The following is a 15,863-nucleotide window of genomic DNA, read 5'->3' on the forward strand; positions in this document are numbered from 1 at the left end:
CTATTGCTTTTATGAAAATGCCTCTCTCATATCTGTAGTTGCCTGCTGATCCTCCTGGAAATGGCTGAGTTGATGTATTGTGTGTTAGTCAATGACAATGAATTTTCAATTAATGTTTCAGATTGCAGTAAATATTTTTGAGCCCCAGGGTATCACTGAGCTGGAAGCAGAAGGAACATTCATCACCAATGAGCTCCAAAATACCATTAAAAAAACTTTTTCAGAGAAAAAGGTACATTGACTACTGAGTTCCGTAATTTACTTATTATGGCTATAATTTGAAAATAATAATGTCAGTGCTAGCAATGGAAGTGAGAGGAAAAAAAATAGAGAAAATGCAGTAAAGGCTTGTCTGTGCAAATGAGCTCTGAATTCCAAGGTAGAAAGTTGAAGGCCTTCTCAACACAGTTCTGAAGCCATGTAACTGTCAGCAGGATACTGTACCAAAACTAGTAGGCCTTGTCCCACAGCAGCATTTGGAAACCTGGATACCAGTAAGAGTATCTCTTACACAAGAACTGAGTCAGAAACAAGTAGTTTTGTCTTGTATGGAGGGGATAGAATTCCTAAAAACACAGACTGCCCAACAGGCTTACCAAAGGTGTCATTCAGGGTGGAGGGCAGACCTAAGGGAAAGCACATAGAGAAAGTCCTGGATAGCAGCCTTCATCTACCACTTACCCACCAATGAGTGTATAAATACATATGCATGCATACAAACTAATAGCTAACCAGATAACCCAGGTTCTTCTCATGTCTGTGAATATAAATATACTAGCTTTAAGAAAATGCAAATGTGTTCTGTAGGAAATGTTCAGCTATGAAGGTTCAGATCTAATGAAGGCTTTCCTTTGCAGGGGCACATCTCTTTCAAGCCAACTCTTGATCAGCAGCGAACCTGTGCAAGTTGCTCAGAGTCTGCCTTGGATGGGGATTTTACTGTAAGATATGATGTGAAGAGAACAACTCCAGATAATTTGCAGGTAAATTGAAATTCTCAACAGTTAAACAGCCTGACTTGCATAGTAACAGTCAAGGAGCAGTGAGAGCCAGCTGTTTCCTAAAGGACAGGGAGCTGAGTGTGACAGCACAGCTGACAGCACAGGGGCTTCACCAGCCACGAGCCCACTCCTCACAGTACCTGAGCAAGGCAGCCCCTGAGGTGGCACTCAAATTCCACTGAGAGTCCAGGTCATCAGGCAAGTTTGTGGTGATGAGCCCAAGGTCAAGGCAGGAAGTCAGTCTTTAGGGTGGAATCCAAAACAGTGGAGTCCATGGATAGGGACAGGTGATACAGCTGTGGTATAGCTGGACACAAATGTTCTGACAGTGTAGCTCAGGCAGGAACTAAAGGCCCAGTCTTGCACTTAAATGATGCTCCTGGGCCCATGGACGCAGGTGAGACTGGTTGGAGCCATTAAAACCTTTTAGTCCACTCAGAGACCAGACACTAAATGAGAGTAATATCCCCTTTATCTGTTTTATCTTTACAATATACCAAAGTTTTTGGTGGTGTTATGGGGGTTTTTTTTCCCATTTTATTTTTCAGATTGTCAATGGCTACTTCGTACACTTCTTTGCACCAACAAATCTTCCAAATTTGCCCAAGAATATTATTTTTGTAATGGATACTAGTGGCTCAATGTATGGAAGACCAATGGAACAGGTAAGTTATTACATTACTGAAGAGTTTCAATGGAAGAGCTGGGAAAAAGTACTGGAAGGGATATGAGCTTTTCGTAGTTAGGACTCCTCATTCTAAGCTAATGCTCAGAATTTTCAGGTTTTGGTGTCGCATCAAAATATCCAGGCTTGCTTGTGTATGAGCTTCTCCACCAGACTGTAGCTACCCATTTCCCATCGCTTTCAATTTGCCATGCCAGCTTATCCCAGTGTAAGCAACAATCCATGACAGGAGATCTGATTTTCCTTTTAGCTACAAAGACTTACCAGGTGTTCTTGCAGCTGACTGACTTCCCTAGAGTTACTCTGAAACAGGCACAGGGACTGGCAAGGACAGAACAAGCTCAGGATTTTTGCACAACATACTATATAGAAGTTAAAAATACCCCAATGGTGAGAGATTAATAATGTCAAATCTGTAAGCACCTATTCTGTTAAATGTTGAATTGTATATTTAAATCTCTTTGTCTTATAGACGAGAGAAGCACTTCTAAAAATCTTAGATGACATTAAAGAAGATGACTTCTTCAATTTCATATTGTTCAATTCTGGTGTGTCCACCTGGAAAGAAACATTAATCAAGGCCACTCCTGAGAATTTGGATGAAGCAAGGAAGTTTGTTCGGAACATTGATGCTTCAGGCAGTAAGTACTTTACTGGACTTGCCAGTTGGTCACTGTGTAAGTTAATTTATCTCTTCATTCTGTGAACACAATGCTACAGCTTGTTGGGTTTTTAGATTACTGATGAGACACTCCTGAAGTTGAATTTTACTCAGAACATGACATCTATTTCTCTCTATGTTTCCAAAGTCCAGGTACTTCTCTATCTAAACATCCCCCTGCTTATAAACCCAAATCTTTCATTTTCATGCTGTAATTAAATCTCTTCAGATCCCAGTGAAAAATGGGCCTTTCTTTTGATGATCTCTGCTGAACCCAAATTTCTATGTCTACCCCATAGTGACAAATTTACATGGTGGTTTGATGAGGGGAATTGATATTCTGAATGCTGCTCATGAAGGGAACCTTGTGCCCAAGAGAAGTGCCTCTATAATTATCATGTTAACAGATGGCCAGCCAAACCAAGGTAAGTTTCTATTGGATGGAATAATAAAGAGAGTTAATTAACTAATAAAAAATGCTAGTTAAAACTGGCCTTCACCTTTGACTTCTTGATGTTTTCATGATTTAAATGCTACTATACAGTATCATTATGCTAAACCAAGTTTTTGATAATGCCTCCTAAGAAATCTGAACATGACGAGTCACATTTAATTTTGTGATCATTTTATCTATTTTTGAAGACAACTCAAACGTTTCCTGGTTTCATGCAGGTGTATCAGATATTCACACCATTGAGACAGATGTAAAAAATGCTATTAAAGGAAGATACCCCTTATACAACCTTGGGTTTGGCTCTGGTGTAGACTATGGCTTCTTGGAGAGGATGGCACTGGAGAATAAAGGATTGGCCCGTCGGATTTATCCTGACTCTGATGCAGCTTTACAGCTTCAAGTACAGTAACCACCACTTAAATTAGATGAAAATACGTTGGTTCAGATAACTATACAGTTGTTCTTTTCAAGCAATCAAAACCCCATTGTGTAATCTGATGATGGGATACTCCAGAATCTGCTGTAATCAGAATATTAGAGTCATAGAATAGTCTGAGTTGGAAGGGACCTTTAGTTGCATTTGATTTTCTCCTTCCCTCATATAAGCAGGAAGTAGAAGGACAGTAAAGGGGAGATACTGGGGGCTATGGCAGAGTTCAAAACTTGGCACAGGGTGACACAAGTCATGCTTCTGAAGGGCACCTGGTGTGCAGCAAACTTGCTGCAGTCATTTATATCCCAAACCTCACAGATCATGTGGTTAATGTCATGTCAAGGGACAAGAGGGAGAACAGATCATAAAGCTCTAGATATTCTGCCTTTAGAAACTTACTGGAAGCAGGTGTATCCTACCCTACTTCTGAGGCATTCTAGAGTTGTATAAGACATGAAAACAGGTATAGGCCTTATGAGGTTGACCTGTTTTACTTCTCCCATTCCAATAGCAGCCATTCAAAAAATTCACCAAAGAATTAGATACTGGATTTCATTTCAAGCTCTGAAATTAAGAGCTTATGTCAGTCTCTGCTGGGAATAGATCTAAAAACTTATCTCTATCAAATACCAGGGATCCCTCTTGATTCATCATCCACACCATGTTGTTCTCAGATATTTTTTTCTCTCTCTAAGCGAGACTGAAGAGTTGTATGTCCTTTCTCATCTCCTTTATTTGTAGATTTTTTTTAGGCCTTGTGCTCTGAGAGTTAACCAAATATTTAAATATTTCTTATAAAATACACTTGCAGTTTTCATTGCCAAAATAGCAGGATGTTTCTGGTTACAGATCTACGAATTAAAGAAACAATGAGAGTTAAATGTTTTCCTTTTTTTTTTTTTTAATCTTATAGGGGTTTTATGATGAAGTGTCAAATCCCATGCTCACAGATGTGGAGTTAAACTACCCAGAAAATGAAATACAAGACCTAACTACGAACAGTTTTAAGCATTTCTACGATGGGTCTGAGATTGTGGTGGCTGGACGTTTTGTAGACAGCAACCAAAACCAATTGACTGTAGATGTCAGAGGTGAAGGTGTAAGTATGGATTTCTTTAACTTATGCAAGATACACAAAACCTCTGAATGTTCAAAGCTGGCACTACTTAAATACTTAAAATATTTATTGGTATTTCTTTACCTCGGTGGCAGGATGGGTTACTGCACATGTGAGAAACTAAACGTGCCAAAGTCATTGCTTTTAAAATTGCAAATTACTTGCCTAACTCAAGTGTAGTAGGGTCAGTCTGGAACAACTTTGTGCAGTGTGACTGGATTAGTTTTGTTAACAAATATATATAAATATACTCATGTATTTATACATATCCTCATATATTTATAAATATATAAATACTGTATGTATTTAGTCTCTAAATACCCTACCTGGTTCTTTTGGGAGCCAAATTTTCAGTGTTCACAGGCACTTCTCTTCAGTGGATGAAGAAAACCAATAAATAAGCCAGCTGAATATTTGAAATATCTTCCCCTTAAAATAGAACTCTGCTTCTAATACCTCTCCACATCTGGATTCAGTAAAAATATTTACCCCTGATATTCAAGAAACAGAACACAAATATATTCTAGACCATGTTATCATAAATCATGGATTGCAAATATGCCCCATGGACCGTGGACTTTGGTGTTCTTTAAATACAAATAATGTATTACTGTGAACTTAATTCCAGCCTGTCTGCTTGAGCATGTTCCTCTCTGAAATCAGTATCGTAATCCAAGTTCTTTAATCCTGGATAGCTGAATTCTGATGAACAAAAACACCATGTGATTTTGGAAACTGTGTTATATCCTGTAGTGTACACCTCTGACCTTCACAGAAACAATGGGTCAAAATTCCTCATAGAACACTGGCAATCTCCTGGGCAAGTGCTGGGTGGAACCAGACTGTTTTTCAACTTGATAAGGTTTTCAGGTGTGAAGGTCTCGATTTTTGGGAGGTTCTTGCAGTCCTTGGCTACTTATGATACAGAGAAGCTTCCTTACTCCCAACAGGCTAAAGATGCCCTGTCATACACTACACAACAAGATGCTGAGCAAACAGCTCAAGCTTTCCAAGAACAAGAATACATATTTGGAGAGTACATTGAAAGGCTCTGGGCTTATCTTACCATTGAACAACTCCTGGAAAGACGGTAATTATATCTAGAATAACATCTTAGCTATGAACTCCTTAAGCCCTCTGACTCCTGCAGCTTCTAGGATAAAAATCAGTAAGGAAAATCCCCCTACCTATTCTCCTCCATAGCCTCAATATTCTTGTTTCAGGTTGCAAATGAAACGATTTTAAATTACTGTAAGTATAAAGCACGGGTTCGCCTTTTTCATGGATAGCCAGGGGAATCAGAAGTGCTTTTAGAGTGTGACAAATATGACTTATTGATAAATTAGCTGCAGAGAAATGACTTCACTTTAAAGTAAAATATTGAATTTGGTGAGTAATTCAGCAGTCACTGATTCTGGGAGTCTCTACCTGTATTCAGTATTGCAGCTACAGGAGAAGAAAAGGAAAACCTTACAGCTGAAGCCCTGGCTCTCTCCCTGAAGTACAAGTTTGTAACACCACTGACATCCATGGTGGTAACAAAACCAGAAGAAAATGACAATGAAGATGTGATTGCTGATAAACCCACTGAAGGTACAGACATGTTCACATTTTCACTGCATTTGAGAAGCCAAGTGCTCATTTGACGTTCTCCTAAAGAAAGGCTTCCATGTGGGCAGTTTTAAACGTATCTGAAAAATCTACTTTCCAAGCCTGGCACGTGTGTTTATGCAAAAATTACTTTTCATTGTAAATCTCACTTCCATCAAACCATCCTTCATTACTAAATTGTACAGGCAAAGTACTATACATTTAAAATAAGTGTATTTTAAACCAAATACATAAACTATTACAGAAAAAAAAACAAACCAAGAAGCATTTCTAATCTAATAATCCAGCTACATTAAAATGAGTTCACATCACTTTCTCCTTTATTTTTCCACATACTTCAGCCTAGGGGTAGATGTAGTAACCTCTTTCTGCATGAAAGAGGAAAATTTTCATGAGCTCTTCCTCATGCAGGATGCATCAAGTTGTAAAAGAATTTGAGATTGCATATGTAAAACACAGCATTCATCTATATTGCAGAAAGAGAAGCAATTATATTGAAAGTAGACAATTTGTTTTCAACTCCTCTGATACTTTGGCTAGTGATGAACTCTATTCTTAGTAAAACAGCTCAGCCTCTCTGTTCAACATCTGTGTAACAAACACTCTGTTCCCCTCTCAAAGCAAGGCAGTGCTGTTTGCTCAGAGTGCCCCAAAACCACCCAAACTTCATCTCTGTGTATTGTTCCAGCCACCCTGGTTCTACAGGTCTAACAGAGGCTTTTCAGTCTCTTCTGTCAGCACCCAGTATTTTTTTTCCCCAAAACTTTTACCTAGAGCCCCTAAAAGTTCTTGCAGGCTCTGTGTGGGCTCTCTGCTGCCTTCTACATTTAAAACTTCCTAATCTTTTGAATTTGGCGTGAAAACTTAAGGCATTTTAGCATAACAGAGATACTTACAGGGGATTAGTGGGTTTTTCTTTCAGCTGGAATAAATCCTGAAGCCAATGAATTGCTAAGTGTCTTTCAACTGTGAATAATTCTTCAGGCATTCTGCTGATAAGTTTTTGCATTATTTTTCATAACCCTCGTAATGGAATACTGACACAACCCTTCATGTTTAGTTTAACATTCAAGTCACTGTACAACAGAGTGACTTTAAAGTTTGCACCTGGCCTCCATAAGATGGAAACCCCCAAACATCTGACAGAAGAGACATCTACTCACTCATCTTCATCTCTTTGCTTTTCCTTTCCAGGTACTTGTGGTACCTGGCTCCTCTTTGAACCTCTTTCCCAGGAAATCCTCTCTGTACGTAGAAAATATAGAGCAGAAATAGCAGAAAACACTCAAAGGACTGTTTCTGTATAAGAAAAGAAAAGAAAAGAATTGTACACACCCTGAAGTCTAGATTCACAAATCAGATTAGTGAATGATCCAGTCAGTATTAATAGAATTATTCAAATGCCTCAAAAACTGCAAAAGAGTAAACCCAGTAAGGAACATTTTGCAGTATAAGTGTGGCATAACAATAGAACAACTATAAATAAAGCCCTTGTCCCATGCATAATAAATTGCAGTTTTGCTGCCCCACAGAAAAGCTTTTTACTTTCAGTGTGTTTCTGTTTGATCTACAAATATTGAGTTGTATCACTGGGAAGAAATGGAATTGTAAAATACTGAAGATACCTGGTTGAGTTTTCAAACAGTTTTAAGTTTATTTTTTTTTTCTTAGAATATGTTTTAGCAGGGTCAGAATTCCACCTGTTTAATTATACAACTGAAATTGTAAATTTCTCTTTTTCTTCCTTTTACTCCTTGCCTGCCCATGGTAACAGCTGAAGGTATGTACATTTCTTATTAAATTTATGTCATGTTTTTAACTGTTAGAGGTGGATTTCCCACATTGGTTATTTGATCTAGGATGCAATATTTTCATAAAATTCTTAGTGAATAAATCAAGATAGTGTTATAAATACATTTAAAACTTTTCAGGTGGATAAGTTTGTAGTGTTTTCAGTGTGGTTCCTCCTGTCTCTGATGACTCCAGCATCCCACCACCAGAGAATTCAGGCCCAGTACAAATAAGCTCTCCCAGGTACCTGTGTGAGGCAATCCCATACAAATATGTCTTTGTTCCTGCTGTGATTGCCACTCCTTCAGAACAAAGCCCTGTCTTCAGACACCCTGACATAGTTTCAGGTGTAAAAAGAGCAGAAGAGTAGAAAAATATGGAAGCAGGTGGGAAAATCTTACTGACTTCCCCTCTGGGGAAGTACAGCTTAGAGCAAGGTGGCACAGAGGAACCAGAGAAGAGCAGGCTGTCCCAGTCCCATACAGAGCCAAGCCCAGGCCTGTGGAGAAGGAACATTCTTGCTGAAAAGGAGGGTGTGCTTTCAGCCCTTTCAAGACTCTACTTTGTAGCAGTATCAAATAAAGTTTTTCCTTTGTAATAATTTAGAAATTTATACATAATTACAATTTTTTTTGAGTTGGTTTTGGTGGAAGGAAGCAAGAAAAATTGTTTTTTGTTCTTTGTAGGCTCTAAAATAACATTTTGTTTCCTTCACAGCACTGACTTCCGTATCTTCAATGCTTGGTAAGTCATTAAGTTTCTGAATGGAGCAGGATCTGTCAACTGAAGTTACCAGAGAGCTGGAGACTGCCATGTCTGGGTTTACAACTGTACTTTAACAAATACTGCCAAATTCTGCTCCCTGCTAAAAACACACTTAAAGGTTGAACAATACGAGGTGAAAAAGATTCAGCTAAATAGTTTTTGAGGAGAAAATGCCAATTCATCCATCCACCATTTTTTCCTGAAAGGTGTTTCCCAAAAACAGAGGATGGACTTCAATTTGGATCTCCTTGATATAAAGCAAGGGCCTATGATGTCCAACATCCTGGTTAAATTAATATTTTCAGTTACTTGTGCAAAAAGCAACTGTTTTAATTCAAGAGAGAGAAGCAGCAACTGACCCATCAAATGGCTGGCTGGGAAATCCTAGGAATGGGAGAGTTAGAGTTACCTTTTTGCTCTGGGGATTAGTCTCAGTCTCTCTGTCTCTGTCTAGTTTTCTCAAGTTTTTGTTGAGACACTTAAATTTATTCTGGAAAAACAAATGTCAAAATGTCAAAAGTTTTCAATGGATGATGTTGCATTGCCTTGCTGATAGCTTGATCCTAAAGCCTGAGATATTTGTGTCCTGCAGATACATTACCTGGGCTCTGTGGAGACCCTCAAAGCAATGTAGACAAGTGAAATCTGTCTCTATTGTGAAGCTTTTTTTGATTCAAGAGCAGCACAAACTGTCATCCCATGGACTATATGCTTTAAAAACCAGGATGGAATTAGTGATTTACCAAGCATATTAACCTCCTGACATCTTACTTGTACCATGCAGAGAGCACGTACATTTTCCATTTTGATGTGTTTTCCTAACAAGTTTTTATCCTTCTGCAGGTTCACAAATGTATCGAGGATCACAACCCACATGGTACACCAGTGGTGAGTGGTTTGAGTGCTGCCTGTTTAGAAGGAGAACAGAAGAGGGTTTTTAAGGCTAAACTACACAATTCTTATGAGTCTTTTTGATAATTCCCTTCCATAAAAGCTGCCATTTTTCATTTCCAAGGGGCTGATATTTTAGTTTACTTGTAACGTCTCTCAGTGTCTTTTAAAGATCAAGAAATTGAAATGATTTGTGGTCCTTTTCTCAGCCCTCCTTCCTGTCAACGGGCTTTGTGTTGGTGCCTGCCTGTTCTCTATTCAGGTCCCTTCCTGCTCTCAGTAACACTTTCATGCAGCTTGTGAAGGGCCCAGTTCCACTGGCACAGTATTAACTGCTCATGTGGAGCTTTGCCCCGTGTGTCACTGTCCAAACACCAGTGATTTGCCTTTGCAGTTGATGGGGACCCACACTTCGTGATATGGGTGCCACAAAAAAGAGATGCCATCTGTTTCAATATCAATGAAAACCCGGGTACTGTCTTAAATTTGATAAATGATCCAGTTACAGGTGAGTTTTAATTTATTTTTTTTAAATAATCACTAAATCATGATACTTCTAACAAAATGTCAGGTGCATAAAGGCTGTTTCTTTCTTTATAATGCATAAGCTTTTTTTCCCTGCAAAGTTAGTAGGAGGTCCTACAGTTATGATAGGGTATCATTATCATGACTGTTTTCACTTCTTGGAGCAAAATAAACTTTTAAACTTTGTTTGAAAACCACTGTGAGGGTTGAGAGTAGTAATTTGTCTCAGTGAGTTTTAGTACAGACAATAAAATAATCCTTAAGTTGCCAGTTCATGGAATATCTGGTAAAGAGAGACTGATGTCACACAGGCCATCTGTGCCCATCACAAACTCTTTGTGTTCTAGGAAATACTGAACTTTTCTCAAGAAAATGATTGTTGGCTTTGTGGAAATTCACTGAACAGCCCCCGGGGCTTTATTTTACTTTAGCACAAATATGCACAAGTAATTCTGATATATTTTTCAACTCATACCTAATTCCTTTGGTTTTGTTAAATATTCAAGACACCCCTTGGCATCAGTTAATCAAGTCCTGTCTATAAAACAATACTTGTTTCCTTTCTATATTAGGCATCACAGTCAATGGAGAACTCATTGGTGATAAGAGAGCAAATACCAATGCAAAGATCCAAAATTCATATTTTGGAAAACTTGGCATTGCAAATAAGCACCTGGGTTTAAAACTGACAGTAACTCCTGAGAAGATCACAGTTCAGAATGGCAATGAAAAAATGGGTTTCACCTGGCTTGACTCAGTCACCTTGCAACAAGCAGGGTAAGGCTTAAAGAAAGGCCATCAGGCTCTTGCATTACTTTCTACACTTCTTTAAACATTGATCAATAATACACTTCTAAGATTTGTTGTCTGAATCTACAAAAGAAATTGATTCAAGCCCTGCTGGACTCTGCTCTCTATTTTGTTGTGTAACTGCTGAATTATTCACAAATTCCTCTGCTTGGAATAAGTAAGTGAAAATTTTTCCCTGCTAGTCTATTACCATGACTAAGGCAAAGCTAGATTTGGTCTCGTGCTTCATGCAGCAGTGTCTTGCAAATGCTTGAAGATTAACTTTAGACACAGTATGTAGTCTTTCAAAGGCATAATAACGCACCATAAACAATCTCCAGTTTAAGAAATGGAAATTGTGGCATTTACAGAATAGGTACATTTTGCCCCGTCAGCAGGTCTATTTTTCATGGGATCTCTCTATTACAGAATCATTTATACCTGTGCAAAAGGAAGTTCAGAAAAGGAATGGGCAACATCTCCTCCTCCTGCCTTCTCAAGGCCTGGCACTGCAGCAGAGAGCAAAACTTATTCACACAGCATGCCTTTTTGTTTGTTTTGGTTTTTTTTTAATTATGATAGAACATGGATGATGCCAGTAACACGATCAGAAGCAAAACTTCTTTATCTTAGCACTAACCTAGGCACTTTGGGAGCTGACTTCTCTGAAAAACAAAAGGAAAAAGTGCCATGTAGCATCCAGCCAAGGAAGTGATGGTTTTATCAATGGAATTTGTATTACTGAGCATGAGGTGCTGTACCTACATATCACTGACCTATCTCTGATTATTTGCACTGTTAAAGGACAAGTTTTGGTAAAACCATCTGACTGAAAAGTTTAAAGGCCAGGTAGCCTTTTCCAGTGTCATTTAATATGATTCTGTCATTTAATATGATTCTGTCATTTAATATGACTGTCTGTGAACACACACACAGAGACTCCCATGGACCAAACTAGGCAGCAAACCCTCTCTTCTAAAAAACACTCAGCACTTTATAAAGCCATGTTTATGTCTTGGACAGGTTTCTTCTTCTCACGTTTCTTCTCCTTGCTGTTAACTCTGGGAAGCACAATGTCCTAATTCATGTTTTGGTTTTTTTTCCCCTCAGTTTTACTTTAATAATTAATAGAAAAAAAAATCTGGTGCTCTCAATGGGCAGTGGTGCCTCATTTGTTGTTGTTTTGCACCAAGTATGGAAGAAGCATCCTCTCCACCAAGATTTCCTAGGACTGTATACATTGGAAGAGGATAAACTGTCTGAACAGACCCATGGATTATTAGGTATGACTTCTTTTAGTGTTTCCATGCTGGTCCTTCCTTTTGAGGCTGCATAATTTGTAGACACAAGCTTGTACTTAACCTTTCTGAACTGAGAATGGAGGAAACTGAGATGACATTGATTGACAGAATTAGGATTTGTGACAAAACATTCTGGGCTCAGACTGTGTGAATTATCTTTTCACAAATTTCTCTGCTTCTGCTGCTGAAATCACTGGCACTCATTGTCCTCACTGGCATCTTTAAACCTCTTTATCTTGCTAAGTCCCACCTACAGATTTTTTTTTCTTACTACACTATTCCTCCAGTCTCTTGGATGGTTTAACCTCTCCTTTCATCTTATCCCCCTTTGCCTAAACACAGGCACTCTGAAAAAATACTTGTTTGCCTGATCAAAATTTGCCAAGCCTCAGTTAGTGGATCCTTGTAAGAAAAGAAATTGTTAAGGTATAACTTGATTAAGGTATATCTTGATTTATTAGCATATATTAAACCCACAATATGCCTTTGTATCATCCAGGGTTTTCCTTATGTTAGCCAACATTCTTTGTTTTAGTAGAAAGTGAAGTTGATAATTCAGGGATCAAGAGTTTGATCCCATTTTCTGCCAGTGCAGTGTGTTTGGTGGTGGGCATTCTCTGCTCCAAAAACCACAGAGAGCAGACATCTGCCTTCCAATTTTCACTTACAAAATCTGATGAGGGCAGCAAACATTCCTTTTAGGTCAATAAGTTTACTCAGTGTGGAAAACAATGAACTGCACCAGCCCAGAAAGGACAAAAGTGTGCAAAAGCTAATCCTGGCAGGAGTACAAAAATTCCTTAGCTGTCAGCCTTGTGCTGAGCACAGTCACATCCAGAGGTTTCAGAGATCAACACACACATTATTTGATTAAAAAAAAGCTAAAAACTTGGGGAATATATCATAAATACAGTTGACTAGACAACAAGTGAGGATATCTTGAAAGATATGTAGAAAAGGCTAATTGTATTGTGCACTCAGAAGCTGGAACTTACATCCAGATGATATGGATTGTAGATAGAAAATAATTCCATGGGCATATGTTCAACCTTACATGAGACCTGGTGTTTGCTTATCCATTCAAACCCCTGAAGGGACATGGAAACCAGCATGAGGATGTAGAAATTCTGGAATTTCTGTTTGGTTGCTGGTTTAATGTGTGCAATGTGCCTGACATGTTAATTTTGGCTTCTATTTTTAGGACAATTTTTCCACCCCATTGACTTCACCATACTTGAGATTCATCCTGGGTCTGATCCCAAGAAATCAGATGCCACGATGGTTGTTAAAAACAATGAACTGATAGTAACGAGGTACAGAATAATTAAGTCCTTAGCAAAGACTTAGGCAAGATTGCCTTGTCCAAGTGCAGTTCCTACCTTGGTACTCCCATGGCTGTGTTTCCCTTTCAGGGGCTGGCAGAAGGATTACAGAAGAGATCCCAACCATGCTGTTGACATTCCTTGCTGGTTTGTCCATGACAACGGAGCTGGGCTCATAGACGGTGTTCACACAGATTATATTGTTTCCAGTCTGTTTTAAGCAACTACAACTTCCTCCAAATCCGTGGGTAGACGGATGATTTGTCTGAAAGAACAGTATTTTTTAATGTTTAAGAACTATTAAAAATCTGTAAGCATACCATGTTTGGCAAGGACAAGGTATGTTGGATTCTCCTACAGTTTTGCTGTGCATTTGATGGAATCTGAAGTGCAGGGCAGCTGTTCCCCTTGTGTGCACAGACACCCCTCCTCCTCTGGAACGTCCTCTTTATTAGGTTCAAAATTCTGACTTTGAACGTTACTTTGTAAAACATAACAGAAACCTTCTATCCAATATTAAATCAATAACGGAGTGACTTAAAGCCTCAGCACTCAGTGCCTGGTCCTGTTATTCCAGCAGCTATGGATGTTTTCACCCCGGTTTCACAAAGCCCAGGGCGCCAGATGCATTTCGCGACTGAGCACAAGAGGGCAGCTGACAGCCCAGCCCAGATTTTGGGATAATTCCACGGCACTTGGAACCTCCCGACCACTTGACTGTGCAGTGCTGAGGGCTGGTGCCAGCACACAGGATGACTGTTGGCATCTGGGTATTTTAGTATTTTAATTTGAACCTAACTTTCGAATGCCCAAATCTTTATAAATTCATGAAATACCACAGTTGCAAGCACCACTCACGTTTAAGTAATAATAGCTCTTTTGGACTCTGTCTTTTTTGTGTAGAACCCCTCCCTCTGTTCCCATAACAGAATTTATGAACATATTCGGGGCAAGAAGTGTCCCATTTATTTATATATTCATTTTGTACTGGAAGAAATTGCAAGGTATTACTTCTAAAGAAAAAGAAAAGCCTATTTCTTATTTACTTCAAGATTTCTTTTAATTAAATCAGCCACAACAAGGTAATTGTGGTCTCGCATGGCAAAGCAGAAAATTCCACTATTGCTGTATGACAAGGAGAGAGAGTCAGTGTGTGGAAAACTAGAATGCAGACAACCTGAGGAAAGAGGAGTGTAGTGGGAAAAACAGAGATGGCATGAGATGTGATGGGTTAAACTGAAAGAACAAAGGTAGAGGTGAACAAAAATTCAACAGAAGAATCAAAGAGGAAAAAAATAGAGAAAAATTATACTTACTGTTAAATTTATGGGAGATACAGGCCTTTTCCAGGAGCAAAATCTTTACTGAAAGCAAAAGTTTTGTAGATTAAAAAAAACTGGGAAGAGGAGAGGGTGTCACAGTGGCTACATATCTCTGCCTGCTAAATTCAGACAAAAATGATGAAAGAAAACAGTAGTTTCTACAGATGGTTATAAATTACTGAAAAATGGGGAAGGCAGGGAGAATAACAGAAAGGAGTGAGAGACCAGAACATTGGAACTAGTAAGGTTAAGTTTACATGGTTCTAAACTTTTATTCTAAGATTTTTATTCTAAGATAATTAATTAGATGGAATCAGGGCTGGTCCTGTACTCACCCCATTAACATAATAAACCAGAGCAGGGCACAGCAGACCTTCACCTGCCTGTCTGGCAGAGTTTGGGCACAAGGCAGTGCTGAGCACTGAGCTTTCTTCTTTGATTAATGGGGATTAGGCAAATCCCTGGAGGTGGCAGGAGCCTTGTCAGCTGTGACAGAACTGTGAGCCAGGAGTTGACCTCAGGGGTTCTGGTCTGCTTCTGCATGGCTCCTGTTCAATATGCACTCCAAGATTCCTGCAGGGTAGGAGATAACAGCAAATGGACCTAGAGGTCACAAGGAGGGCAGAGAGAAATAGCAGAGAGGTGCTTTCAGTTAAATAAAACATTTACTCCTACTGCCAACAGGGACAATGCTGGTTGAAAGAGAAGTGTGAGAGAGATCTACTGTGAGATGTGGATATATCTGTTATTTTGCATTGGAATTAGAAATTACAGAATGCAAAATATTCATTATTGTGTCTGCCTTCAACTCCTTGAGCAAAGGAAGGGAGTGTAGAAAATCAGAACTCACTCTGGGCCTCAGAAAGGGCAGGAGGAGAGTGACTAAACATCAAACTAAAATACAATTCAAGTGAAGAAGAGTGGAATGGCACATCCTTATGGAATGGACAGCATACCTGGAGGGGGGAAGCCGCACTTCCAGGAATCTGGGAGCCGCAGTAGCCAGGCACAGCAGCGACATCGGGCTGCTGCAGGAAACACAGACATCCCTGTGGGAACAACCGCGAGCGCCCCTTGGAGACACGAGAGGCTCCTGAGCGGCTCCGGGCACGGCGCCTGAGGCAGCCACACAAGTCGGATCCAGCCCAGGGGACAGGGACAGCTCCGCTGGGAAGTTGTAGAAAGAGGGGGAAAA

The 15,863-nt window shown here is 39.3% G+C and overlaps 1 protein-coding gene across 4 annotated transcripts in view; it reads left to right on the forward strand.

Moving 5' to 3' along the window:
- The window catches only part of LOC113990958 (inter-alpha-trypsin inhibitor heavy chain H3-like), a 22,886-nt gene extending 8,985 nt beyond the window's left edge, over nt 1-13,901 (forward strand). For all 4 annotated transcript variants that reach the window (XM_039379098.1, XM_027726898.2, XM_039379101.1 and 1 more), the window contains exons 6-22: nt 122-232; nt 858-983; nt 1,550-1,666; nt 2,159-2,327; nt 2,647-2,772; nt 3,020-3,201; nt 4,148-4,333; nt 5,302-5,441; nt 5,790-5,944; nt 7,737-7,742; nt 8,471-8,497; nt 9,362-9,406; nt 9,804-9,917; nt 10,507-10,711; nt 11,834-12,006; nt 13,226-13,337; nt 13,437-13,901. In XM_039379098.1, the coding sequence (XP_039235032.1) occupies nt 122-232; nt 858-983; nt 1,550-1,666; nt 2,159-2,327; nt 2,647-2,772; nt 3,020-3,201; nt 4,148-4,333; nt 5,302-5,441; nt 5,790-5,944; nt 7,737-7,742; nt 8,471-8,497; nt 9,362-9,406; nt 9,804-9,917; nt 10,507-10,711; nt 11,834-12,006; nt 13,226-13,337; nt 13,437-13,566 (2,124 nt within the window). In that variant the 3' untranslated portion in view covers nt 13,567-13,901. The remainder of the gene's footprint in view (nt 1-121; nt 233-857; nt 984-1,549; nt 1,667-2,158; nt 2,328-2,646; nt 2,773-3,019; nt 3,202-4,147; nt 4,334-5,301; nt 5,442-5,789; nt 5,945-7,736; nt 7,743-8,470; nt 8,498-9,361; nt 9,407-9,803; nt 9,918-10,506; nt 10,712-11,833; nt 12,007-13,225; nt 13,338-13,436) is intronic.
- The last annotated feature ends 1,962 nt before the right edge of the window (nt 13,902-15,863 follow it).

This window comes from Pipra filicauda, unplaced genomic scaffold (genome assembly GCF_003945595.2).
Source record: "Pipra filicauda isolate LSUMZ 115617 unplaced genomic scaffold, ASM394559v2 scaffold103_size3290846_pilon, whole genome shotgun sequence".
NCBI classification, from domain to species: Eukaryota; Metazoa; Chordata; class Aves; order Passeriformes; family Pipridae; genus Pipra; species Pipra filicauda.